Consider the following 26,110-nt stretch of genomic DNA (forward strand, 5'->3'; position numbering starts at 1 on the left):
TTGCGTGCGTGTGACCAATCAATGACAATTTCAACACATGCAGACCCCAAAAAAAAATAACGAGCTCGTTGCTGACAAACACTTTATAAATTAATAAAAACATTCCCTTTAGTGTTTTTTTGCGACAGATTTGTTTCCCACCTTTCACACACGTGCAATATGACAATCATATACAAAAATATTCAAAACATTTCCTTTCACATGTTGGACATTTCTTGATCATTTTCTTTTCTTACAATATTTACACATTCAGCTTGCGTGTGCCGACCACCTCCGCGTTTTTGCATAGTTGCAAACCGGAAGCGACTTGATCGGCTGAAAAGTCAAACATGGCATCGGGACAAAAAGCCTCTTAATATCAAAAATAAAACCAAACGTCCAGTAGGGGGCGCCAGTGGACTGCTGCCACAAACCGCTCGGCAAATAAAAGGAGGGGAACAAACAAATGCCCGAGCCAGCCTCGCAAACACATTTTGTTGACATTAAGGTCCGAACGACGATCATCTTTTTGTTTTGACGCAACGTGAAAAGTGACGCTGCCACTTGAACGGCAACAAACGGTGGAAGACGAAAGTCCCGTCGGCAAACATTCTCACAATATCAAGTCCTAAAACGCCTTTTCCCTTTTTGTTTTTTTGTTTGGCACAGCGCCAAGTGCTTGGTGGCAAAACGGCTTCCATGCCACTAAAGTCCAAAGTGTGTTGAAAAGTGCCTCGTTGGCAGTTGGGGGCCCAAACCGGCTGCTGACGGGCCCTCCTGGAACAAAGCGGCTCCAACCTGCAACGTCGTGAACCCGAATGGAGCAAAACTGCCTTGAACTGGTCGAAACGCCCAAACTGGTCTCACCTGCGCCTGAGCACTATTTACTGGCCCCCCCAAACTGCAGAGCGGCCATCATGACGGCGACTGCCCACCCTCGGAGTTCTGCTAAGAACTCGGGCCAAGATGTCGTGAACAACGTGGCGCATGCGAACATTGCATTCCGCTTCCTGTCACGTGGCCTTTCAAAATAAAACTGAGGATGGACAAATCTAAAGTGAGTGTTTTGCATATGCAAATATCCGGAGCAGCGCTAACAAAGTTGACTGACTGACTTTGCCAATTGGGCCGAAGGTCAATCGATACGAAGCATCATTTGCAAAACATCGCGTCCACGTCTCGCGATGCTTTTGGGAAAAGAGCGTCAAATTGTTGTGGCATCAAGCAATAAAGGCGCCGCCCTTCAGCGTCCTTACCATCTCTTCTTCAGCGTCTACCCTTTGACCTCCCCGGCGTTTACTCGTCACTCCTACGGTGGCTCCGCCCCTCAGCATGGCCCGACCGTCTCCTCACAGGTGCGCACGCCGTCCTGGTCTGCTCGCCTGCGCCAGTCTACCCGTCAGCATTTTGAGGAGGTCTACGTCCTCGTCTCATCTATTCCTAGACTTCTAAGACCCTTTGGCATCTAGCCTAGTCCGCCGCCCCTCGGTGTCTCGTCCTTGGCACCCGCCCCCTTTGGCGTGCAGCACTCACGAGTCGACGGCTTTCTGCATCGATTTATCGCTCGCCATCCGGTCGTCGGCTTCTCGGTCTCGAGTTGACGTTCTCCTCAGAAGCTCAGAAGTCTCGGGTGACCGCGGTGGAGGCCTACTCTGGAGTCTGGCCCCGGCGTGCGACCCTCGGGCATCTACTCCTCGGCGTGGGTGCGAGCGAAGGGCAGCGCGACGGCGTGCTCCTGGGCGAGGGCGGCCAGCTCCTTGAGGAACTCGCAGAAGACGACGGCGCAGTAGACGGCGTTCTTGACGCGCAGCGCCTCCGCCTGCTTCTCCAGATTGGACGCTCCTCCGCCGGCGCCGAACAGGGCGCTGTGCAGCGTCTGGCCGCCCACCCGCACGTGGGCCAGGGCCATCTGGGCGGCGCTGCGGGTCCGGGTGGGGCTGTTGGTGTGGCGGAGGATCAGGTCGCTGAGGGACGGCTTGCGACTCTTGACTGGCACGAGAGGAGACGGCGAGTCAGGGCGAGTCGGAAGTGACCGCGGACGCCCGTTTCAAAGGCACGCTCACCTAACGAATCCGAGCGGCGCAGCGGGGGGACGGCGCCGGGCGGCTCGCTCCAGTCCACCTTGCCGCGCGCCACCAGGTACTGCTGGGCCTTCCTCAGCATGGCGGGGAAGTCCTCGTGGGAGGCGGCGAAGGCCTCGATCCGGTTCTTCACAGAACCCAGGACCTGGAGACACAGGTTGGCCAAACAGTGATGCCTTGAGATACGAGTCCCTTTTTCAAGCGAGGGCCGTCGCTTCGACCGATTTGGCGCCGTCACTTGCGAGCAGCGGCCAACGGTCTCAAATGGCAACAATTCAGACAGAAACAAAACAAGAGTTCAAGCTGTTTAATGTCACTCCATGTGGGAGTTGACTTTCAAACTAAACACAACAACCATGTGTTGTTGTTGTTGTTGTTGTTGTTGTTGTTGTTGTTGTTGTCGTCCCCCCCCCACCCCCCCCCACCCCCCCCCCCCCCCCATGCCGAGTGCAGAACATGTCGGTCCAGTCCTTCAGGCTTTGCACCGACTTCAGTCCGCTGTAGAATAGATTTCAACATTGAATGCTTTGGCTCCTAAATATATTCAGGAAATGCTGATCGAGTACAAACCCAGCAGGGTTCTGAGATCTACAGACTTGGGAACCCAGAGTTGGAAGCAAACACGGTGAAGCTGCATTTAGCCGTTATGCTGCACACAAATGGAATAAACTGCCAACAGAAGTCAAGTCAGCCCCGAGCGTGGTGTAAAAACGTTGCCCCCCCCCCCCCACATACCTTGGATTAAGGTCTTTTAAACATTTTGAAATCATGTTTTTCCCCCTTTTTCATTATTATTATTATTATTATTCAAATTCCTTACGCTGAATGTTTTTAAAGCTTGCCGTCTTTTCGTAAATTCTGTAAGCTACTTTTGTTTTCTCTTCTTCTTGTGAAAGTTAACTACTGAGTTTGTTGTCGTGCATGAAATGTGCCATAGAAGTCCACTTGCCTTGCTTTGCTAAACGCTTTGGATCCCGAATACATTCGGGACATGCAAATGGCGTACCTGGATGAGAGACTTGACGGTGGGCTGGACGACCATGTTGGTGTTGAGCAGGAAGGAGCGCAGCAGCGGCTGCGGGTAGCACGCCAGCCGCGCCAGCGTGCCCGTCAGCAGGATGTTGACGTACAGCGAGTTGTGCGGCATGTTCTCCATCTTGGCCAGCAGCACCGCCAGCAGCGGACCTGCACGCACGCACGCACGCACGCCACAAGTCACACGTCACACGCTCGCACCTTCGCTTCAGCCGCAGGCAGCACGTCGGCGGCCAACTGACATTCCGTGCCAGAGGAACACCAATGGTGTCGCAACGGAACAACATTTCCGTCAACAGTTTGTTTCTGAAATTCACATTTTTGAAAAGGAAAAGATTCATTTGCTTGCTGCAAAGAAATTGAAAGTATCAAAAACGATTTTCAAATGAACTTTTTTCTGCTCAATTAATGTCGCCTTATCTTTTTGGTGTCATTCCTCCTGATTGGAGACGGACAGACACGTTTTTCTTTTCAGGGCTGATACCGACGACAATTATTAGTAGTCCATATTATTTTTTTCTATTCTCTGTTGTAAAGCCTTAAAGCATGTTTATTGAACAATTTTTCAGACTTTTCAAAATGTAGAGTTTATTTATTTTAAATCCTAGACAATAGACATGCTTTTACATTTCTAACAAAATGTTCAGGAAGCGCCCAAGGTTTTAGTAAATACCATAAATAACTCTACAGTTTTCTACAGTAAATATTTTTTCAAAATTCCTAAAATCTTAAACTTAGACATTCCTTTGTTTTAATGTGAAAAAAAAAAAGGTCTTCGAAGGTTCCCAGGGTCAGCACCATCGGGTCAGCACCATCTCTTCTAAAGTTAACCTTCATTTAAACGCTAGAATATTTTCTTCTCGCTGACTCGACATTCCGCCTGCGTACTTTTGCGCTGTCAATAAAGTTGTGACCGCAAGCTCCTCCTTCCGCTGTTCATTTCTCATTTGGGTTTCATTTCTGCCGAGCAGTCCGAGACGAGCTGTCAATTAGTCGCTAACAATTCGTCAAGAGCGTGCGAGTTACGATGCCGGCTACTTATTTGGACTTTTGCGCATCAACTTTTATCAATGAGGCGCAGATGACCAATTTGACACGCAAACTGCTTATTTCGAGCCTCGAGCAGATGGCAGCCGTGCCGTGCTGTTCCGCGCCGCGCCGTGCGGTTCCGTGCCGCGCCGTGCCGTGCCGCGCCGTTCTTACCCGTGTATGGCTGACAGGAAACCTGAGCGGGAGCGAGAGGCCTGGCGGGACAGCAGACGGCCGTTTCGGAAGCGCGGCCCTCGACGCTGGCCGTTTTCTCCTCCGGGTCCTCGTCGTGCCGGTGCCGCTCACCCGGGGACGTCTCCGCGGCGTCAGCGGCCGGCGCCGCGTGCTCCTCCAGCATCTTCAGCTCTCGGGTGAACGCCTCAATGCTGATGCCCTCGCCGTTGGAGTCGTCGGGGGGCCGCGTCTCGGCGGGAGATTGCTCCAGAAGCTCCTGGATGAGGCTCTCCACCGTGGGCCCGCGGCGCGGGGCACAGGCGGCGTTGGCATTGGGCGGCGGCCGGGCATTACCGGCGCCTTTGGCGGGGCACCCGTTTTGATTTGCGTTCTCATCCAAAAACTCCTCGTGGTCCGAGTTTCGCTTCACCTTCTTGGCCTCCAGCTCTGGGTCCCGACCTGGGCAGCCCTCGCCCGGTGCCACCGTGCCGTTGTGCAAGGAGGCGGCGGCGGCGGCGGGGTTTTTTGACGGCGGTGGGGAAGTGGCTAAAGGGGCGGAGCAAAGGTGAGGAGGAACGGGTTTTGGAAGGAGTTGTTCACATTGAAGGCTCCTCTTCTTGGAACGCGGCGTGAGGCTGATGCAGTTTTGTCCGATGGTGACGTCCCACTCGCCGCTGTCGTGCTCTGAGCCGCTCCACTCGGACCGCGCCGCCGCCGCGCCGGCTCTCTGCTGGCCGCCGCCGCCTCCTGGCTGGAGGGAGAAGTGCTCGGGGTACATGGCCATGGAGGGGGTGTACGTGGGAGGGGGCGGAGGGGGCGACGCAGTGCCCGGGGAGGGGTTCTCACCGTCGTAGGGCGCTGACCAGTCCCGGCAGGCCCACGAGCAAAGCTCAATGTCTCGTCGAGCGTCCTTCAGGTAGTCCAGGTAGCCTGAATCCCAGGCCAGTATTTCACACTGCAGCGCGTGCACGGGGCTGTCGGGGGCCACCGATTGCGGGGACTCCAAGCCGGTGGGCGTGGGGGAGCCCCCCGAGGCGGCGGCGGCGCCACTCTGCTGGCGGATGAAAAACGCCAAGCGGGACGGCGTGCTGGGTCTGGCTGGCGCCGGGGACTCGGCGCTCGCATTGTGGGTCGCTGTGGACGGACGGGAGAAAGCAAACGTCACGGGGCGAGGTGTGGGCTCGCTAAATTCCGGGAATTTGCAAAGATGAAAACTTTCCACGGGAACGTAAGGCAGTCGTCGCTTGTCGTGAATACAATTGAGAAGAAGATATTTGAGCAGTGATTGTCAAAATGTCGGACGTGAAAGAACCAGTTGATTTTGAACGCAATTAACTCCTTTGCTCCCAAAACGTATAAATCCGTATTATTTTGAAGGTTTGAAGTGTCCCAAAGACGTATTTATTATTTTTATGCTGGAGCATATATAAGGCCTGCAAAGAACGGGTAACGCAATGGTAGTTACTACACAAACGTCCAGCAGGTGGCAGCAGAGCAAAAGAGATCAACCAGGGCCATGTTGAAAAAAAACTGCTCACATTTATAAATAGATTTGTGAATAATTATGAAATTGAGCTATATTTTAATGCGAATTGCTGCAAAATGGAAACAAGATACAAATATACGTTTTTTGATGAGAAGAGAAGAGACTCTAATCTTTCTTTTGGTAGGTTTCATGTTTTTATAGCAATAGAACACAATATTGTGCGGGCCTTGCAAAATCAGTCCAAATCCAGTAAACCAGCCGGGAGCGAAGGGGGTTGCTTCAGTCAAAATGGCTGCCAGTCAATAAGTCAAACATACAACAAACAAAATCAAAAGCATGTCCCCTTTCCCCTTAGCTTTCTTTTTTTTTTATTCATCCTCAATGATATTTCCTGAGAGTAATTGTAACAAAGTTGTCATTGACCTTTGCCCCTGAAGGCGGGATCCTCGTCCCGCACGGCAAGAGGCGCCGCGGCGGTCCGGCAGCACTCGGGGATGAGCGACAGGAACTTGTCGGCGCACTTCCCGTACATGTCGGCCTCCCGGATGGCGCGCCGCTGACTCAGCATGACGTGGCTGCACGGGAGCAGGTACCTGGGGGGCCGGCGGACCCGGGTGAGCGGGAACGATGGCGTCGCGGGGCGCGGACGTACCTGAGGACGAGCTGCAGCATGATGTCCTCGCAGTTGAACGACAGAAGAGTCCGGAACAGGCTCAGCGACACCATGCAGAGCTGCAACACAACATTTGACCATCTTTAGCGAACGTCTCAAGTCCGTCTGTCCGACAATTGGAAAATCATTTCTGCCACTCGTACGAAAACGTGAGGACGACCGACGGGTCGCGTTTCAATTTGAGGCACGAGCCACAGGACTGAATTTGTTGTTCATATTCAAGCCGTTAAGGCCGGCAGCACGCGAGCCGTGATGGCTCCAGCGTGCTTCTCGCTTTGAAGCGGGACCGGCGGACAGGTCATTTGGGTTCGACCCATTCTTGCTCTCTTTGCTGATGAAATGCATCAGAATATACACAAGGGGGCGACGTGGGCCCCGTAGCATGTCCTGGATTTTTTGATTCCAGCATTTATGGCTTACGCAGGGACTTATGAAATGAATGACGCGATTGACGACGGCGCGGGAGGGATTTGAATCGGTGTGACCAGTCGACAGCGGCATATTGTTAAGAAATGTGTTTGAGGGACAATTCTGACGGCTTTCTAACGGAATGGACGACAAATAGCCTAATTAGCAGTTGATTCCCCGACGTTATTGCAACTGTGCTCCAGCATGGAAGGTAAATATATATTTGGAGGCGACCAGGACATTTTTGCTATCATTATTTATGCGAATGCGTGACGCACTACAAAGGCATTTTTAGTGGACATTTTTGTAAACGATTTCGTTCCAAACACACTTGGAATTATGGCACAAAAATCTTGTCATGTCATTAATGTAATTGGCTGTCTTTGCTTGATGTGATCATAAGCAGCAGTAAAAAAAAAAAGTTAAAAAAAAGACGCTAACTGGCATTTCATGGACAAGCCTCGTTCTTTGCTGGGGTTTCGAGCAATCCCGAGTCGGTACTGGTCTGCCAATTGTGTTTGGCGCAGTTGACGTCATGCTATGCCGTGCGTGCGTGCGTGCGTGCGTGCGTGCGTGCGTGCGCGCGAGCACCAACCCTGGAGTTGCTGCCGATGCGCAGGAGCAGCGTGTCCAGAATGGAGTCGTTGTCGAGGCGATGCAGCAGGATGAAGCGCAGGAAGGTCTTGAGCAGGGCCGTCTCGCTCACACTGCGCAGGAACAGGTCCAGGTAGGCCGTGCTGGCGATCATCTCGTCCACCGACGACTACGCACACACATGCGCGGTTACGGAGGAGATCCGGTATGTATAAGCCACATTCAGGCTTGCAACGTTCAGATATCAAACGTGTTTTTGTGTGTGACGAAATCAACACCAATTGGGCCCAACTGTCAAGCGGAGACATTTATACAAGATTTGCAACTTTTTTTCACCAACGAATCACCGAAAAGTCCGCCAGTCAGCAGCAAGTGGCAAAATGGCCGCCCCTTTGAACGCAATGTTCATCAGAAAGAAACACGAGTAGGGCTGCATTGAACGTTTTGAAGTGGACTTGAAATTGGATTTGTACAAAAAAAACATCTTTATCGTTTTTTCCCCGCCTTCTAAGATTTGCTCTATTTCTCTCGGCGTTGCGGTTCAAGGGACCGCACGGTGCAAAATCGACTTGAAGCCAAGTTCGAATGCTAATTCCTCACCAAAACACGCCCAACGTGGCGTTTTTTCCTCCATTCGTCGCTGCATGAGAAATCCGAGGTGGTCCTGCTCTCCAAGCACCAGCCCCTCCCATCCTGAGAGAAGCAGCTGTTGGCACGGTTTGGCTTGACGCCTCTGCGGACTAAACGCACGCCCACTTTCTCTAAGACCCCCCCCCCCCCCCATGGGATAGTGGCAAAAGTAGCCTTTTCCAGTAAACATTCTGTTTAAGCAATCGACAATCCTTCACATTTGCAATGCCAAAGCGCAATCACAATGGCCGCCTTCAGACCTGGTTTTGCCACCTCTGCTCGTGCGCAATATTTCCTGAACGTCTTGAGAACGGTAACTCGTGCCTTTGCGAGCGTAGCCTCGCCTGAAGGCGCTTTTGTGGTGACGTCGCTTGCGTGCGACGCATTTTCAAACTCCGGTGAAATCAATATATTTCAAATCATCCCCAAAGGTGCCTTAAATCAATGACCAAAGACTACAACAAAGGACATTTTTGCTATTATTAGAGTTAGTTTGTTTTGTAAACATAAAATGGATCTTCAGTTAGTTTCCGTTTTGATATTATTCCAATAAACAAAATCGTTTTTGGGCCATTTGAGTTTTGGTGAACCAAAATAACCTTGGATGACAAATCAACTTGCACGCCGAACGCGCCCCGTGCGTCTGGTGCGCTCGTACCTTGTAGAGGGCGGGTGCCACCACGGGGACCAGGAAGCCGTTGTGCAGATAATCCAGGAGCTGCGAGCGCACCATGGGGTGGGCCACCTGCACCACCGCGTTGCAGAACTCCAGCGAGTTCATGAAGACCACCAGCGAGGACACGCCCATCCAGTCCTCGCGCCGCAGGGCGTGCCAGTCGTCCCCGCGCACCTCCATCTTGCGGGGCAGGGAGGAGTACAGCGCGCTCAGACCCGTCGCCAGCACCTGCCAAGGGTTAAGATTGCGTCTTAGTTGGCAAATATGAAGGCGCCGATGGCAACACTCGCTCCTTTGATTTGTCGGACGAGTAAATTGCAACTCAAACTGGCGCCGAGTTTGGAAAACGTGCATGAAGCTGTGAAGCGATATGGTTTCAGGAAGTCCTTAAACGTCATCACTTCCTGTCTTCCTCCAGACTGGCCCACCAAATCCCAAAAACGGATTTTTCAAACTTGGCTTTTGAGAGACTTCTGGAAATGGGAAGTGGCAAAATGGCGGCCGCCCGGTGATGTTTTTTGTCGACACGCCTGCCAAAGTACGTGTCGCAAACTCAAACTGGCTTTGAGGCCTGAAAACTTGTTGCTTGAAGGACTCCTAGAAATGAGCAAGCAGCCATTTTGACTGAAGCAACCCCCTACGCTCCCAGCTGTTTTACTGGATTTGGACTGATTTTGGAAAGCCCTTACAATAATGTGTTCCATTGCTATAAAAACAAAAGGAAGTCTCGTCATTCATCTGGAAAAAAAAAGTATATTTCTATCTGTTTCCATTTTGCAGCAATTCGTATTAGAATATAGCGAAGTTTCATCAATATTCACATTCCTAAAAAAAGCTGGTTTCAAGATGGCCCTGGCTGATCTCTTATACTCTGCTGCCACCTGCTGGACGTTTCATTGTAATTGCTACCATTTCTTCATGTCAGAAGCTACGTGATAGCCTTCTGTATGCTCTTGCACACACAAATATGTTTTTGGGGAGTGAAGGACAAAGTATTAAAAACGCAATTTGGGCTTTGAAGGAGTTAAAATGGCTGCTTGAAAGCCTTTCGGGGGAAGGTTGGCCTCTGGTGACTTTCTCGAGGGTCTGCTCCCGTCACGGAGCATTCTCATGTTGCACCTTCAAAGTTGGCTAGTCAAGATCTAATCGCTCCTAAAATGGCAGCTTCGATACAAAATGGCGCACTCCCGGTGCCTTTTCTGGCATGGCTCGTATCGATGACATCGCACCCGTGGCTTCGTCGTGCTTGTGACGGACGCCCGGGCTAGCAAATGCGACTTGGAGGCCTGAGATTCAAAGCTGTCTTTTTGAAGGATTCCCGGAAACGAGCGCCTTTCCGCGTCAATTCAACGCGTCTTGGAATTTCTCAAGCGAGTGGTGAGCTACGGCGTTTGCGGTCATGCCGGCAACGGGTGCGCCGGGGTGCGCGTGTCTACGTACGGGGCAGAAGTAGGAGTTGTGCGCGATGTAGCGCGCCACGGCGCGGTTGGCGGCCGAGGCGGCCATGACCAGCAGCAGGGCGTCGCGGGCCTGCTGTCCGACGGCGCCTTCGCGGTGGATGAACGGCACCAGCAGCGAGAAGACCAGCAGGTTGGTGGAGCCCTGCTGCGCCGGCGCCGCCCGGAACAGCGTCTCCAGCAGCGCCGGCTCGCGCGCCACGCGCGCACACACCTGCCACACAAGCGTCAACACACGTTGCTTTCTCTTCAAACGGAAGGAACATTTCAGAGCGCAACGTTTGCTAAGCGAGCTTCCCCATTTTGTTTCTGGTCTTGCATTTGGCTCGGCGCCTGCGGCCATGTTTGGCGCCGACGTGAGGTCGCGGCACGGAAAGGCCGCCACTCGTTAGCGACTATTGAGTGAGATGAGCGACGGCTTGCTTCGGAATGCGAGTCTGCCATCCACACTCGATGATTGATTTCGTGGGACAGAAATGATGTCACCTGCCGGTTTCTATACGGCGGGAGAATATTTGCGTACATGTGGTGTCAGTAAACGGGCGCCGCCACGCCCGGATTGAGGGACCCTCCGCGAGTATCGACTCGCAGACGGCACTCAATGTGGCTGTTGTGGCGTCGCCGCAAATACGTTCCAAAAGGGATTACAAGCTTTCTTGAATTCAAGCAGCGCAACAAATGAACGCGTTTGGAAGCGCTCTTTCCTTCGGGTGCACCTTTTCTGCTTCCCAAAAGTACTTTTTGGGGGGTTTCTTAAGACAACTTTTCCTTTAACGGTATGTTTTACTTTAGTTTTTAATTGATTGACTTCATGTTTTCCCTTTCAGGTAGCGATTTTTGCATTTTAAAGGCAAACAAATTCTTCTCTTATAAAAGATGCCTTTTTGTTGTCATTCCGAAACGTTCGTGGCTTCGTTTTAAGCATTCTTGAGCTTTTCCTTCACTTTGCATCCAAAGCAACAATTCGTTCCCTGGGAAGAAAAAGGTTGCATTTTTCAAGAAGACTTTTGGCTTTGCGGGGTCGCTTCACCTGATTGAGGAGCAGCACCAGGCTGTTCTCCAGCGCCGGCGGGCAGCCGTCATCGGGGTGGGCGCACGCCCCCGCCAGCCTGAGCAGCGGATGCAGGACGGCCGGGCGGCGCAGCAAGGCCTGCTGCGATTGGCCGATCAGCATCTCTAAGAGCTTGAGCAGCGCCCCCAGGCTGTCCAGGTCGGTGCCGTGGCGGAGGTGCCACAGCACCAGACGCTCCAGGACCCGCTCGCGCTCCACGAGCTGCAGGATGGGCCCCGCCGCTTCGCCGCCGTCCTCGCCTTGGGGGGGCCGCTCCTCGGCCAGGAGGCACAACATCTGGTCCGTGTGGTTCCTCACCGCGATCAAGTCGTCCGTGGACCGCGACGGCTCGCTCTGCTCCAGCACGCGCGACACCTGGAGAACGTGGACACCGCGTTAGCGTAGCATAGACGGTGCCAAATTAGCTCACCACCAGATGGCGCTGAATAACGCAGTCGCTTTCAAGGATATTTTGAAGTCAGGTTTTTCTCCATTATAACTGACATCGTCATCAACATGAACAAAGTCCACCCATCCATCTTCCGCCACTTATCCGACGACCGAGGTCGGGTCGCAGGGGCAGCCGCTTCAGCAGGCAAACCCAGACGTCCTTCTCCCCAGCCACTTCAAGCAGCTCCTCCAGCGGGATCCCAAGGCGTTCCCAGGCCAGCCGGGAGACAGACGTCTCTCCGGCGTGTCCTGGCTCGTCCCCGGGGCCTCCCGCCGCCGGTGGGAACACCTCTGCGGGGAGGCGTCCAGGAGGCACGCGAACCAGATGCCCGAGCCACCTCAACTGGCTCCTCTCAACGCGGAGGAGCAGCGGCTCTACTCCCAGATGACCGAGCTTCTCACCCGCCTTTGGCTGCCACCCAGCTGGCTACGCACCCGATCTCTTTGGCCCCTCCCCTACAGGTGGTGAGCCCATAGGAAGGGGGACCCACGTTGCCTTTTCGGGCTATGCCACCAGACGCTCGCCTTGGAGCCCCGCCTCCAATATTTGTACTCGTCATAAGAGGTCAGTGAGGCACGTTTTGTCTGGTCCCTCACCTACGACCGGTTTGCCAAGGGTGGCCCCCGGACAACATGGCTCCTAGGATCATTGGGACACGCCTACCCCTCCAGCACGAGAAGGTAATGACTCACGGAGGGGATTAACAATTGCACTTTAATCATTAGCGCCGTCATGATAAATATTTGATGCTACAACAAAAGTGCTTGTCGTGTTTTTGCGCACACCGCAAATGTCATCTTCCAGCCCTAATACATACGTACAAAAATATGCATTCAAAAAAATTGCCTTAGACCTGAAAGTTACGTTTTCCCCCAACATGACTTTCCTTTGGATGACTATTTTGTGTTTGTGGAAACAATTGTGTAGAGATGTTTTTTTGCCTGGGAAAATATCAACGTTTGCCCATATAAGGGCAACTTATTGCTGTGAAATTGTTTTGATGTTTTGTCAGCATGAAATGTGTGATGTGCGGCGTGCGGCGTGCGGCGGCGGCAGTGCAGCAGATGATGGTGCCTGATAATCAAGTCTTACTTCCTTCCTTCCTTACAGTCTTCAACATCATCAACATGTCTCAGCTCCAGAAAAAAAAAGGCTTTCCCCGCTTTTTTATAAAGACCACTTTTATTTTATAGTAAATGGACCCTTATTTGAGGAAAAAAATGTTTTTTATTATAATAAAATTATTCTCATAGCCACATAGCAAGAGAAGACATTTAGAAAAAAAATGACATGCTTCAGGTTGTTAATTTAAATGTGTTTAAAGAAACATTTGGCAAGAAATGCTGCCTTTTTCCTTGGGAACCAAATGCCCTTCTTTTTTTTTTTGATTTTCCTTCAAAAAAAAATCTCCCAAAATTCTCAATACTCATTTTTACCTAAAAAAACGACAATTATTATTTATTTTTTTTACACAATTTTGGGGACACATTTTATTCCTTGAAAATTGTGACTGGCACCCCGACCCAAGATAAGCAAAGTAAAAAAATAAATAAATTGATGGATGGGAAATTGTGACTTATATAAATTCCATTGGGCGTCAAAGCACTCACTTGTCTCCAGTGGTTCTCAAAGACCATGAGGCAGGTCTCGGGATCGGCGGTGCACGAGGGCGCTTCCTGGGGGACGGCGCCGCGACCGGCGCGGGCGCGCGGCGTCAACCTGCTCAGCCAGCTCATCTTGGCGCAGACCGGACAGCGATGACCTGGCGGGTGCCGGCTGCGTTATTTAAGGGGGAGGGGGAGGGGGAGGGGGAGGGGGAGGGGGAAGGGGGAGGGGGAGGGGCGGGGCCGGCGCGTTGGTCTACAGACGTCGCTGTCACTCAGGGTTCACGGGCAGGAAGTGCTGCAACCCGCTTCGCTGGCCACACCCCCTCATCCCGTCTGTAGCCACGACCACTCCATGGTCGCTGTCGACACAAGACCTTCATCATCATCATCATCATCATCATCATCATCATCATCATCATCATCATCATCATCGTCGTCAGATCACAGCAAGACATTTTCCCCTTGAAAATAACCTTTTTCTTGCCACAATTTTTTTTGAATTTATTGTCACGAAGGGTGATTCCCCCCCCCCCCCCAGAAAACTAACTTTTTTTCAAAACAATCTTTTTGAAAAGCAAAAAAAGTTATTTAAATAAAAATATATATATAACAAAGGATAGCAGCAAATGGAGGGACCCGATTCTACACAAGGCGGCTGTCACTAAAGAATCTTCTCCAAATAAATTGTCATCCTATTGATTTCTACAACGATTACTCAATGAATCGAAAAGTGCGAAAAGCACGTCCGCAGCTCCAAATGTCGGTGCGGAAGTGGCCAAACTGGCTCCGGGTGCTACAAATATGGTTTCACCAGTTGTGCATAGGGTTTGAACGACATGGATTTTGACCTGACTTGGATTCAAAACGGCAAATTTCGCCGAAAGGTGAGGGATTTTCATGCATGCGTCTTCCCTTCCCAATGTTCCGCCCTTGCAAGCTGGAAAAGCCATCAGATGGCTGATACTGCCCTCTAATGGACTGTCCGTGCAACGCACGTGTCAGATCATATACGTCAGGGTTTTAAAGTGAAAAAAAAAGAAAACATTATACTTGTGAAATAGAGGGCTCAAAATGAAGGTCAATCTCAGCTAAGCATTCACTTGTAAAAATAAAGATTTGCTTTGTTTTGAACGACAGTTCCAAAGAATAACCTAATCAACAAATGTAATGACGCGAGATTGGGGTATCGATTCATGTGTACTCAATAATGAGACTCGTGTCACTTAAGTACAACTGCAGCAAATGGACGTTAAATGTAAAACATCGGCAATTTGGCCGATTATTTTTGGCCCGTGTTTGAAGGGCCATCATTGGATGATTAACCAATCGGGCTCTACTTTCAAAGCAGCAAATTTTGTGGCCATCAGTTTTTGTGGTCAACTTAATTGAGTTAGCTCACTTTTTCTCCAGGCCCGCACAGGAAAAAAAGACGCTTTTTAGGCGTGATTTTAGGGGGCGTATTCTACACGCGTGCGATTTTACGGTACTTGTCTGCGGCAATAAATACTTGGATCCCAGTTGAGCAAAATGTCCGCCGCAGTTCAAGACGTTAACATGTCCCCGGTTGGACCTCGTCTGCGTCGGGACAAGCACTCCAAAGGTCGGAGGCGGCTCAGCGATGCAGAAGAATCTCTGGTGACCTTTCAACTCCCAAGTCCAACCATTTGTTGACGGTTAGCGTCTACAAGTTAACTTTTAAACCGCTTTTGTCTTACCTTTGAACAGACAAGCTGAAAAACAAGTTCAAGTCCTCAGGAGAGAAAAAAAGAAAAGAAAGAAAGAAAAGAAAAAAAAGAGTAAAAGAGTAAAAGCACCACTCACCGCAAACGCGTCCGGCAGTCCAAGAAGGAAGAAAAGTTGGACAAGATTCCCGAGACGTGAGCTCCTCCAAGCAAAAGTGCAGGCGTGTGTGAGCGCCGAGCCGTCCAACGACCTTTGCACCCCTGGGTGGAGTCCAGCTGCTGTCAACACCAGGAAGTGGAACACTTTATGCCTCAAGGAAGACTTACAAAATGTACAATTTTAAAGACAAATACACAACTTTACTTTCATAAGATTAAGAATTTTTGTCTCAGGAGTCATTTGAATTTGTAAGATTTTATTTATTTTTTGTAACTGAGATTGCCAAACCATTGGTGGAAGAACTTGTATCTCTCCCAGTGCGCTGCAAAACCAATTGGAGGTAGATTTGAAAAAAATTATGTGACACTTCATCGATGGCTAATCGACGTTGTTTCGTTTAGACACCTTTTTAATACGAAATTCTCCAAATCCTCAGAATTTCAGCAACTCAACAGTAAATATTTCTGTTGTCCTCCATGATTACAGACTGATTATCTTTGTGTTGATTCAAACAAAGCCTTTTGCTTTTACTTGGAAAACAACAGTTTATATTTTTGCCTATTTTCTTTTTAAATTGTATTCATTCACTTTTTATTCTATGTAATATCAAAATCCGATTACACTAAACCTCCAACTAACACAAAAAGATCACAAATCAAGGGGTCGTTAATAAGAAAGGAACATTTGTCCCATTGTTTACACGTCGAGCAATATCGAGGCAGCGTCTTGGGGTTGTCAAAATAAAAATAGGAGCGCTCATTCAGAGCACATTTAAAAGCAGGAACAGAATGAAAGAGATTTTAAAACAAAATAAAGAAATACTCAAATGAGAGATACAGAGACCTATTGTCGGACCTTTTGTAGTATTGTTTCTTTAAATAGAACTCTCTCGCGGATTTCACTTATTGCGGGGTTGGTCTGCACATAAGCAGCGTCCGCGATGGCCTGGGGGTTTATGACCGTCTTAATGCTATTGATGGCTGCTTCTCTTCTGGCCAGAAATCCTCGGGAAGGCACTTTCCCTGCTACTCATTCCTAACATGAGCATGATTATTTTTTGATCGTATATGTGCTGAGGTGCGTGTCAAAGGCTTGCTGGTGTGGCTCACCTTGTTTAGACGTCCGCTGGAGCGAAGGCGTAGCTAGCAGCGAGCAGCGAGCAGCTAGCAGCTAGCAGCTAGCTGTTAGCAGCGAGCGGCTACAAGCGCCACAACGTCAGCGCGGCGCCCGTCGGGGACGCGACACGAGCGGCAGGGCGGAGCGCGGCGCCTCGGTGCCGGCGGCGGGGGTGCTGGAGCGGGCGGGGGACGCGACTGAAGGCGAGGCGAGAGAGAGGCTCCCCGTCGGGGTGGCGGCGCATCCTGTCGGCGACCAAGAGAACCAACGCCACGAACGAACATCGCCGTCAAGCGGCCAGTCCCTCCGCTGCTCGTCGTCGGCCCGCCGCCATCTTGGCTGTGTTGAGGTGACTCCGCCCGGAGACGACGTGCTCGTGCTCGTGCACGTCACCCCGGGGCGTCGTGCACGAGCACGTGCGCCTTGTGGCTTCTTCTGGAACCAACGCGAAAAACAAGAGCGTCGTGAGTTTCGAAGACGAAACGCGCCTATTTTGGTGTACTTTGAAACATGTAAAGTGGAGTTAGCGTGCGTGCGAAATGTTCAGTATACGCAAATAAAGCTGCCTTGCCTTATTTGTATAGTTCTTTTATTTCGGTTGGTCAGAATTTTCTCTTTCATTTATTGTATCGTAACAAAAGCGCAAAGCATTGACTTGGCGGAATTGTTTTGTTTTTCATAGTATTTTTGATGATACTGTGAAAAACAGAACAAAATATTTAAAAACAATCAAACGGAAAATTCTAAGAAACAAAACTTAGAAAAACAGAGATATTCAAAAAACAAACACAAAAAAAGGCAAAATCTCAAAAAATTTAATGTTGCATTTTTTTTATAGAAAAACAATCATATTGTTTGGACGTGTAGTTAAAACAGAAAGGCCATGGCGGGGGCAAAATGTAATCATTAACAAAAAGGCCCATATGAAAATATAAGAAACGATGCAACGAAAACACACGCACACTCAAATGTGTCCCAAAGGAGATGAAGACATTCCCGGAGGAGACGGAGAAGATGTTGTGTTGTCGTCCATAGCGACAAACAAGCCTCGCTCGCTCGCTCGGACGCGAACAGCAGATTTGAAGCGACCATGAACGGAGTTTCTGGTGGCCCGGCCTCCGCCTGGCTCAGGTGGCGGCAGAGGTCCAAGGTAGCCCACGAAGCAGACGGCGGCGTCCGCGACGGCCTCGACCCAGATGGGCCGGAGCCCCGTGCGGCCGCCACAACGTGAGTAACGCCGACCGCACTTTTCACCGTCGGCGCGCCGCACTTTTCACCGTCGTTCAGTTCTCTCTCTCTCTCGTACACAACTTGATTGGTTGACATCAATAATAGCAAGGACCAAAAGTGCTGCGATCGTGCGCGCAGAATCCCAATGTGGGCCGTTTTTGCAGGTGTGCCAGAGGCTCCGCCCATCCGCCAGAGCAGGGCATCGCCAAAACAGAAGTCCCGTGTTGCATGACAACAGCAAACGCGATCATATCAGGAATAACGAAAAAGTGACGTCCGCGAAGGAATATTCAAGTTCCGCCGATGGTCGGACTCGAAAAAGGACAATCCGATCATAATAATCTCGTCCAAATGAATTGAGATAAATTGCATTCTTCGTGTCTTCTGTGATGATCTGCTTGACATTCCTTGTGTCCAGACCAAAGTTTTGGGCTTCAAGAAAAATACTCTTACCTGGCTAACCGTTGGGTCTCGCTCTCCGCCGTCGTCGAGGCAACCGTCATCCCCAAAGGATTGGACAGTTGTCTCTTGTTGAAAGGGATTTGTCTGAACAAAACGGAATTCCAAGCAACTGACACAAAGTATTGGCCAGCTTGGAAGTTGCATTTCAAGTGTTTGAAGAGCGAGCCAAGTGCGTCCCAGCCACCGCTCCTGATCCTGATCCAGATCCTGATCCTGATCCAGATCCTGATGGATGCTTATGATGGACTGGATCTGGCGATCCCACCAGCTGATTTCACAAGCACGGTCATTTCCGCCAACGACGTTCAATTCAATTCCAAATGTTGATTTCATTCCTTAAAAAGACACGACACTTCTTTGCGTCCATCCGACGATGCGGCCGCCGATGAGGACAAGGACGTCCTGTCTTTCCCGACGATGTCGCCTCAGATGACGCGCGCGAGCTTTGTGACACCCGCAGCCAATCGGACAAAAGTCAGAGCAAGGCTCCGACGCCTCGGCGACGCCCCGAGCTGACGACATGGATCCGGGGGAGGCGGAGGTCCTGAGGCAGGAGAACCAAACCCTGAAGCAGCACGTGGTCCTCCTGGAACTGCGTCACCTTTCCGAGCTGAGTGGCAAGGACGCCCTTCTGGCCAAAGTCCTGTGGAGGCGGCGGGCTCGAACCCGGGCCTACGTGGACACCCTGCACCAGCTGACGCTGCGCGAGATGCAGCTGAAGGAGAGCGAGGAGCGCTGGAGGAAGCGCTACGACGCCCTGGAGCTGGGCCACCTGCGGCGGATGAGCCACTCCGAGGAGACCTGGAGGAAGAGGCTGGGGCAGCTGGAGGCGGAGCTGCTGGCGGAGAGGAGGCGGAACCAGAGGATCGCTCGCCGAGGCCACCAGGAGCCGCGGCTTCCGGCCGAGGACGAGGACGAGGAGACGGCGAAGGAGGGGAGGAGGCAGGTGCGCTCGCCACCCGAGGCGGCCGTGACGGAGACGCGGGGCCAGGACTGCCAGGCCAAGAAGAAGAAGAGCAAAAACAAGGGCAAGCGTTGGCAGAGGAAGAAGAAAAAGAGCAGGACGCAGGACTGAAAACTGAAAAGACGCTCCGACTGCGACATGACGAGTCGCCATTGTACGAAGTTACGTTACATATTCTGTCGGCGACTTTCTATTGTTGGATTGTGTTATTTATTTATGGGGGAATTGGTCGCCATGATTCATAAAGAGTCCGTCCATGTCACTCGTAATGGATTTACTCCTACGGCTCCTAAACCCGCCACGACTTGCACGACTTGCACTCATATTAGCGAATTCAAATCATTTCAGTTTCTTTTCAAATGTCAACTTGCAAGAAACTGAAATGCTTCCAAGTTTCACTTGAAGACTTGAAACGGAAACCTCTTGGAATTGCTGCATGCGGCGTCTGGCGCCCCCTAGGCTGGAATTGGGCGTTACAGCAGCTTCTTGCGGTTGCGTGAACGTGACGTATAGGTCAGGGGTCACCAAGGGCCCCCCCGAGGACCACTTGACTTGAGGAGCCCTCTTCCAAAAAGATCTCAGCAGTGATGCGAGATTGTGATTTTCTTGGAACGTCATCCTTTGAAAATGTAAACATTGACAGATATTGCAAATAAAGTGTTGCATTGATCAGTTTGCTCATTATTGTGGCAAATCATCAACTTTTCCAATGCGACGAGATGATGAAGGTGGCGTCAAACGGGTCTGGTGGCCATTTGTGGTCATCAGTAGCCACAAAGTAGCTCTCGTTTTGGGCTGTGCCTCGTCCCGTCCCGCGTCGTCCCGTCCCGTCCCCTCCGTCCGTCCCTGCCGAGTTAGTGACTGGAAACTGGTGCTTGTTTGCTTCCAGCTGGACAAATTGGGTTGTGGACCCTGCCGAGCACTTCTATTACGTTTGGCTGCAGCTCATGGTTCCACCAGTGGTCTACAACTGGGTCGTCATCATCCTCAGGTATGTGCCATCTATTATGTCTCCAAAAGCGCTTTCCAGCAGCCGCGCCACTATTTAGACATGGTCGGCGCAGGTGAGACTTTGAGGCGACACCAAATTGTACCTCGGAGGACACCGTTGGCCGTATGCCGGAAGGGCCGCGGCGGCACCGAGCGCCCGGCGGCGGCGAGTCTCGCGCCTGCACGCCAATCAGCATTTCAGCATGTGACGCGTCCCAAAACGGAGCCCTTGTGTGTTTGTTTGCGGTGACAGGACGTGCTTCCCGTCCATCGCCCTGGGCTACCTGGCCGTCTGGCTCACCCTGGACTTGGCGTCGGACCTGATGTACGCCGCCGACATGCTCATCGCCGTACGTTCGGGTACGCCAGTCCGCACCTTTTCTGTCTTGCGGGATGATGCTTGTGGGAGCCTTTTTTTTTATTTGGAAGTTTTCCGCGCAACAAGGAAGCGCGACATTCTCCTCCTGTGGTGGTTTGTGTTATGATTGGAAAGCAGCCGGACAGAACAAAGTCTGTGAAGGGACAGACGGAGAAAAAAACTAAGAAGAGAACATCCATCCATCCGTGATCCGAAAGGCGTATTTCCTTCCTCGCTCGGGTTGCGGGTGCGTACGAGCCCATCCCTGCTGTCCTTGGACAGAAGGCGGGAAGCACAATTCAAAATGTCCACGTTACCGCGTTGATGACGACCCGCTGACTTTTAAGATGTTCAAAATCAACAGGGAAGAAAAGCGAGACGGGGGTGGGATGGCGCAAGTCGATCTGTAAACATTTTGGCTCATGAGGGAATGAGCTCAATCTCTCTGGGAAAATTAGGGAGCGAGGGTCAAAATGCAGCCCCAAGTCCGCATGTCGTAGGTCGGCACCTACCGATGGTTGCAACGACTTGTGAGATGCGAACGTGGAAGCGCCAGCTTGTGAAGTTTGCATATCAGCAGGTCAGAGCAGCGCTTCTCATCCCCGGTCCTCGGGGACCCCTTTGCAGCCTGTTTTGCATGTCTCCCTCAGCCAAGGTGATTCAAACCATCATCTAAAAAGGAAGCTCTGCCTGAAGGGCCGAGAACCAGGGTTGAGAACCGCCGGGTTAGAGAACCGCCCATGCAAAATATCTGAATGAAAGTAATAATGTTTTCCAGAACGTAGTCCCCAATCCAGTGCTGTCCGGATGGTCTTACATCAAACATGAGGACCCCCCCCCCCTTTTTTTACCGCTCACCATGTGTGCATGTGATGTTCTTTTGTCCGTACCTTAAGGTAGCTCACAATGACCCGAACCATTCGATTTCCCGTCTGGAGCGTGCCGTAGCGTTAGCTCGCCGATAGTGTTCCCCAAAATGTAGCAACGCTGTGGCAACCAGAAATGTCGATTTTTAGCCAGTTCAACGGTTCCTGCTTGTTGATTGACCGACGGATGGTTTTGCACCATCGCCAGGCTACCTGGAGCAGGGTGTCCTGACCAAAGACCCGGGTCATCTGAGGAGCCGCTACCTTCGCTCGAGGCGCTTCTTCCGGGACCTGGCGTCCCTGCTGCCGACCGACTTGTTCTACCTGGTCTTCGGCCTCCAGGCGGCCACGGTGCGGATCAACCGCCTGCTTCGCACGCCGCGACTCAACGAGGCCCTCGACCGCATGGAGACCAGGACCTCGTACCCCAACACCTTCCGCATCACCAAGCTGATGATCTACATCTTCGTGCTGATCCACTGGAACGCCTGCCTCTACTTTGCGCTCTCCGACTACATCGGCTTCGGGAGCGACGGCTGGGTTTACCCCAACACATCCGACCCGGTGTTCGCGTCGACCCGCCGCCAGTACTTCTACTGCTTCTGGTTCTCGGCCCAGATCTTCACCACCGTCGGCGACACGCCGCTGCCCCGTCGGGAAGAGGCCTTCCTGTTCATGATAGCCGACCTGCTCATCGCCGTGCTGGTGTTCGCATCCATCGTGGGAAACGTGGGCAACGTCATCACCAGCCTGCGGGACCGCGACAACGTCTTCTTTCCCAATCACGAGCTGGTAGGATTGGCGGCGCTCAGATGAATCCGCACGCAGTGGGTGTCGTGACTTCACGATTCGAAATGGAAGCAAAACTTTGAAATATCAGCACGCGGCGCTAACAAACTCAACACAACTCAATTAGCAACGAGCTGCAGTTTAGCAGGTTATACCAGGTAGGTTCAAAGTACAACACTTGTTTTGCTCGCCTGTACAGGAAGCAGAAAAATCTCCCGCTTTGCTGATAGTTTTGGCTGTGACCTCGGCCTTCGTCAAAACTCTGCAAAGGACAAACGTCGAGCCTATTTTGAAAAGAAGACAAGATAACGCCATAGCAAGCAATTCTTCTTCTTTGAAGAAAAAAAAAAGGGCTTCAAATCCCAGTCAAATGTTCAATCCCAGTTGAACAGTTCAATTCAACATAAAAAGAGAATCATTCATGTATTTCAAAGAAGCAGATCGTCCGCTAGCTTAATGCTAACAAACAGCATCGATCGATGACCACGTTACGAGATCAGCGGCGGCGCAACGCGAATGCGCCAATCTTACTTCTGAATCGGTCTCAAAACGATTTACAAACACATCTCGATCCATATCTCGATCTTTGCAAACGACGGCGAGTGACGGAGCAAGTCGATGCTGGACTTGGGTTTTGGACTGTTGGCGCTTCCTTGTGTTGTGTGTTTGCAGGTGAAGGCTTACCTGCGCAGCCACCACATCAGCAAGGAGCTGCGTCAGCGCATCGACAACTGGTACCAGCACCTGCACATCAACAAGAAGATCATGCGCGAGAACGAGATTCTGCAGCAGCTGCCGCTTCACCTCAGGACCGAGATCGCAGTCAGCGTGCACTTGCCCACCCTGTCCAAGGTCGCCATCTTCCAGAGCTGTGAGAAAAGCCTCCTGGAGGAGCTGGTGCTCAAGCTCACGCCGCAGGTCAGCCGGTGGCAAGCAGCGCTTGTGGCGTGTGCCGTTGGCTAGTCAAGCTTGTTTTTGGGGGGTGTTGGATTATTAACATTGTTTTTCAGTTTCAATTTATATTTTAACCCTTTTGAATTTAGTGATAGCTGTGTAGATGTGGGTATGCTTGTGTTGGCTCGGTATGGCTCAATGAAAAGTATTGTCTATTGTATTCTTATCTGTCTCTCTTGCCTGGGAGAAGGGTAACAAGTTTATTTTTTATATTATCTAAAGGGGACTATAGCTAGTACCAGTCTCAGTCGGTCGAAGAGAGTCCAAGGACAGGCTGATTTATTATTGTTCAAGTCTAATCTGATTTGTACTCTTGGGAATCTGCCCATGGGAGGAGAAAGGAGACTTTTCGTATTCACCCACTTTTCAATAAATAATGATGTGCAGGAGAAGGAGGGGCACACTTTTGAACAGAACACTGCTTGGGTGACTTCAATTGTGTGATCAGAAGCTTCTGATAATGATACCTTTGCAAAGGGACTTCTTCACCAGAATCTTACCATTCAGTTAATTGAACACGCAAAGAGTACAATACAAATATTGTCTACTCTAACAGGGGGGGGGGGGGGGGGGTTCAATCACAAATGTTCCCCAAAGCCCGCAGTTGGCAAAGATCAGCGACATGCCCCGCGGGGTCAAGAACCCCAGTAGGGGGGTAAGGCAGGGAAAGAACCGATATGCAAATGAGGTGTGGCTTAACTCCAAGTCTTCAATCAAAATGCAATTATTTCTACAGACGGGGGAGCCAAGGTCATTTCTGTCAACGTTCCAGAATGCAGGAGTTTGAAAAGAGAATGCTCGAGAACATTTTTAGCTCACAGTCGCCAAGAGACAAGCGTGTTGCGAGCGGAGGTCTCGGGATGGAACCCGTGGGACCGCTAAGGTGCCAAAGCATCCTATGAGAGGAGACGGTAACAAAAGCTTCGGATCACACTCGGGTTGAAGGCCAGAGCGAGCAGCACCGCCAAACTTTCGAGCCCTCGTCAAGTCTTGTGTCAGGATTTGCTTTTGTTAGGCCACGCCCCCTTTCCATATGAATTGAAAAGTGCAAAAAGCTCTTTCAAGGAGAATGTAGATGCTGCGCAACTTTGAATAAATGGCAAAAAAAATTTGCACCGTCACCACCGGGGGCGGTCTCACCATGTGGCAACGCTGAAGAACCGACAAGACGGTTTGAGGGGCGCCATCTGCTTTCGTCACTCAGGACACGTTTCGAATTATGTCTAAACTGAGTCTTATTGTTTCCTTAAGCTCTAGAGGGGTCGGAGTTCAAGTGTTGACTTCTTTTTTTTCCTCTTTTGAACATGCGTATTGGTCGTTAATATCTTTTTTTCCCTATTCATTCAAAACAGACTTTTATACACGCTCAGGACAGAACCGGTTCAGGAAGTAACCATTCCCGAAAAGAATCCACGAGCTGAATCCCGTTTTTGTGCCTTTTGAACACAAGCGAGGTCCGAATGACGTCTTGCTCTAAAGTGCGACTTCACGCCAGTTCATTGGACGAAGTGCGAGCTTTCCAGACTGGACGCGGACGGGAAGCGCAGCCCACTTGAGTTCGGGTTTTGGATGTTGCCGTTGCAGGTGATGACGACACGAGTGCGGCGCGTGTTACAGATGTTGCGTGCGCCATACAGGTGTTCAGTCCGGGGGAGTACGTGTGCAGGAAGGGCGACGTGGGCCACGAGATGTACATCATCAAAGAAGGACAGCTGGCCGTGGTGGCGGACGACGGCGTCGGCGAGCTCGCCGTGCTCAGCGAAGGGAACTTCTTTGGCGAAATCAGCATTCTCAACATCAAAGGTCAGTCTCCGGACTCGGCGTCTCGGCGCGAGCGACGTCCTTTTCAATGACGACGTCCGCACCGTAGGCAACAAGTCGGGCAATCGGCGCACGGCCAACATCCGGAGCATCGGCCACTCGGACCTGTTCAGCCTGTCCAAAGAGGACCTGACGGACGTGCTGTCCGAGTACCCGGCGGCCAAGCGCCACCTGGAGGAGAAGGGCCGGCAGATCCTCACCAAGATGGGCATGCTTGACCACGGCGGGGCGGCGGCGGCGGCGGGGGACGGCGCCCGGCAAATGGAGGCCAAGATGGGCGGGCTGGAGAGCGTCCTGGAGGCCCTGCAAACCAAACTGGCTCGCCTCATGGCGGAGGCGGAGTCCAGCCACCGCAAGATGGAGGCCCGCGTGGTTCTGCTGGAGCGGGAGCTGCAGGCCCGCCACGCGCAGCGAGACCCCCGTGGAGACGGCGTCGGCAGAGAGGCCGCGACGGAGCCAGACAAACGGCGAGGAGGCGGCGCGGGGGAAAGCGTGACCGCGGCCCAGCAAACTGTGTGATGCTTTTAATATCACATTTGACCTTTCACCTCACGTGCGCTTCCACCACATGCGAGATTTGACACCAAATCACAATTTGAGCTTTGACCGGAATTGACAGCCAAACATTTCTCACAGCGTATCAAGCTGAAGTCAGTTTTCCGTCGTATTTCCTCGTGCCCGGTTGGGGAACCCCGCGGGGTCCGCAAAGTCCGAGTCCAGACGCTCAGCGCGCGTTTTGCAGTCGATGGCGTGCTTGCCCATAAAAGCGCCACATTTGGGATGAGGCTTCGTGGGACATAATAAAGAAACTCAGATATTGCAGATATCCGTCGACAACGCAAACGTTGTTTTCTATATAAATAAAAAAGTCAGAAGAAGAGCAACATGGAGGATGCGTTGTGTTTTGTACACTTAAGAAGGTGAATAGGATTTGAGGATTTGAGGATTTGAAATTGTCTACTGAGGATTCAACCTTCAAAATGGAGTATCAAGACATCTGGCACATCGTCCAAAAAGGACGGTGACATTTTGGCAGAACCGTCCGACCACACGGACTCACATGACAAAGAAATCCTTTTTGTGGTGAATTTGCAAAGTACGTGAGCAATAAAAACGAACGTGAAAGCACATTTGGAAGTCACGAAACACTTTTGTGTATTTTATGAAGATTTGGATTTGCAATCCCTCAATGCCTGCCACAATAAAAAGGCTGAGAGGTCCTCGAACGCGTGCGCGAGATTTAAGATATGTGGATCAAAAGTGACATTTGGGGGGGCCTTTTTTTTTTATTGTTTTGCTGTAATGAGGATTGTTTAATCGACCATGTTTCTTACGCTCCAAAATTAGATTTGACATCTTTTGTTGAATTAGTTATCATTCTTAAGTT

General features: G+C 51.2%; 2 protein-coding genes across 5 annotated transcripts; one reads left to right on the forward strand and one right to left on the reverse strand.

Annotated features, from left to right (window-relative positions):
• Window positions 1–68: 68 nt before the first annotated feature.
• fhip1b (FHF complex subunit HOOK interacting protein 1B) lies at window positions 69–16,689 on the reverse strand. 3 transcript variants are annotated; one of them, XM_086091769.1, is made up of 13 exons: window positions 16,283–16,689; window positions 15,153–15,289; window positions 13,335–13,690; window positions 11,253–11,648; window positions 10,206–10,436; window positions 8,748–8,993; window positions 7,461–7,628; window positions 6,437–6,516; window positions 6,208–6,377; window positions 4,299–5,432; window positions 3,067–3,245; window positions 2,043–2,205; window positions 69–1,968 (listed from the first exon to the last, which is right to left on the reverse strand). In XM_086091769.1, exons 3-13 carry the CDS (start codon window positions 13,458–13,460, stop codon window positions 1,667–1,669), a joined length of 3,195 nt encoding a protein of 1,064 aa, XP_085947895.1. In that variant the 5' UTR covers window positions 13,461–13,690; window positions 15,153–15,289; window positions 16,283–16,689; the 3' UTR covers window positions 69–1,666. The 3 variants fall into 3 exon arrangements, with proteins under 3 accessions (XP_085947895.1, XP_085947893.1, XP_085947896.1); XM_086091767.1 differs by having other exon boundaries at window positions 15,153–15,292; window positions 16,283–16,688; XM_086091770.1 differs by lacking the exon at window positions 10,206–10,436 and having other exon boundaries at window positions 15,153–15,292; window positions 16,283–16,688.
• On the forward strand, window positions 16,097–25,980 carry cnga4 (cyclic nucleotide gated channel subunit alpha 4). Of its 2 annotated transcripts, XM_086091776.1 has the most exons (8): window positions 16,097–16,753; window positions 17,271–17,516; window positions 19,835–19,936; window positions 20,189–20,295; window positions 21,368–21,951; window positions 22,621–22,866; window positions 24,540–24,705; window positions 24,773–25,980. In XM_086091776.1, the coding sequence occupies exons 2-8, from the start codon at window positions 17,380–17,382 to the stop codon at window positions 25,240–25,242; spliced, it is 1,812 nt and encodes a 603-aa protein (XP_085947902.1). In that variant the 5' UTR covers window positions 16,097–16,753; window positions 17,271–17,379; the 3' UTR covers window positions 25,243–25,980. The 2 variants fall into 2 exon arrangements, with proteins under 2 accessions (XP_085947902.1, XP_085947901.1); XM_086091775.1 differs by lacking the exon at window positions 16,097–16,753 and having other exon boundaries at window positions 17,153–17,516.
• Window positions 25,981–26,110: the final 130 nt, after the last annotated feature.

The sequence above is a fragment of the Leptonotus elevatus genome, chromosome 12 (assembly GCF_054856555.1).
Source record: "Leptonotus elevatus isolate MCC_2025b chromosome 12, RoL_Lele_1.0, whole genome shotgun sequence".
NCBI classification, from domain to species: Eukaryota; Metazoa; Chordata; class Actinopteri; order Syngnathiformes; family Syngnathidae; genus Leptonotus; species Leptonotus elevatus.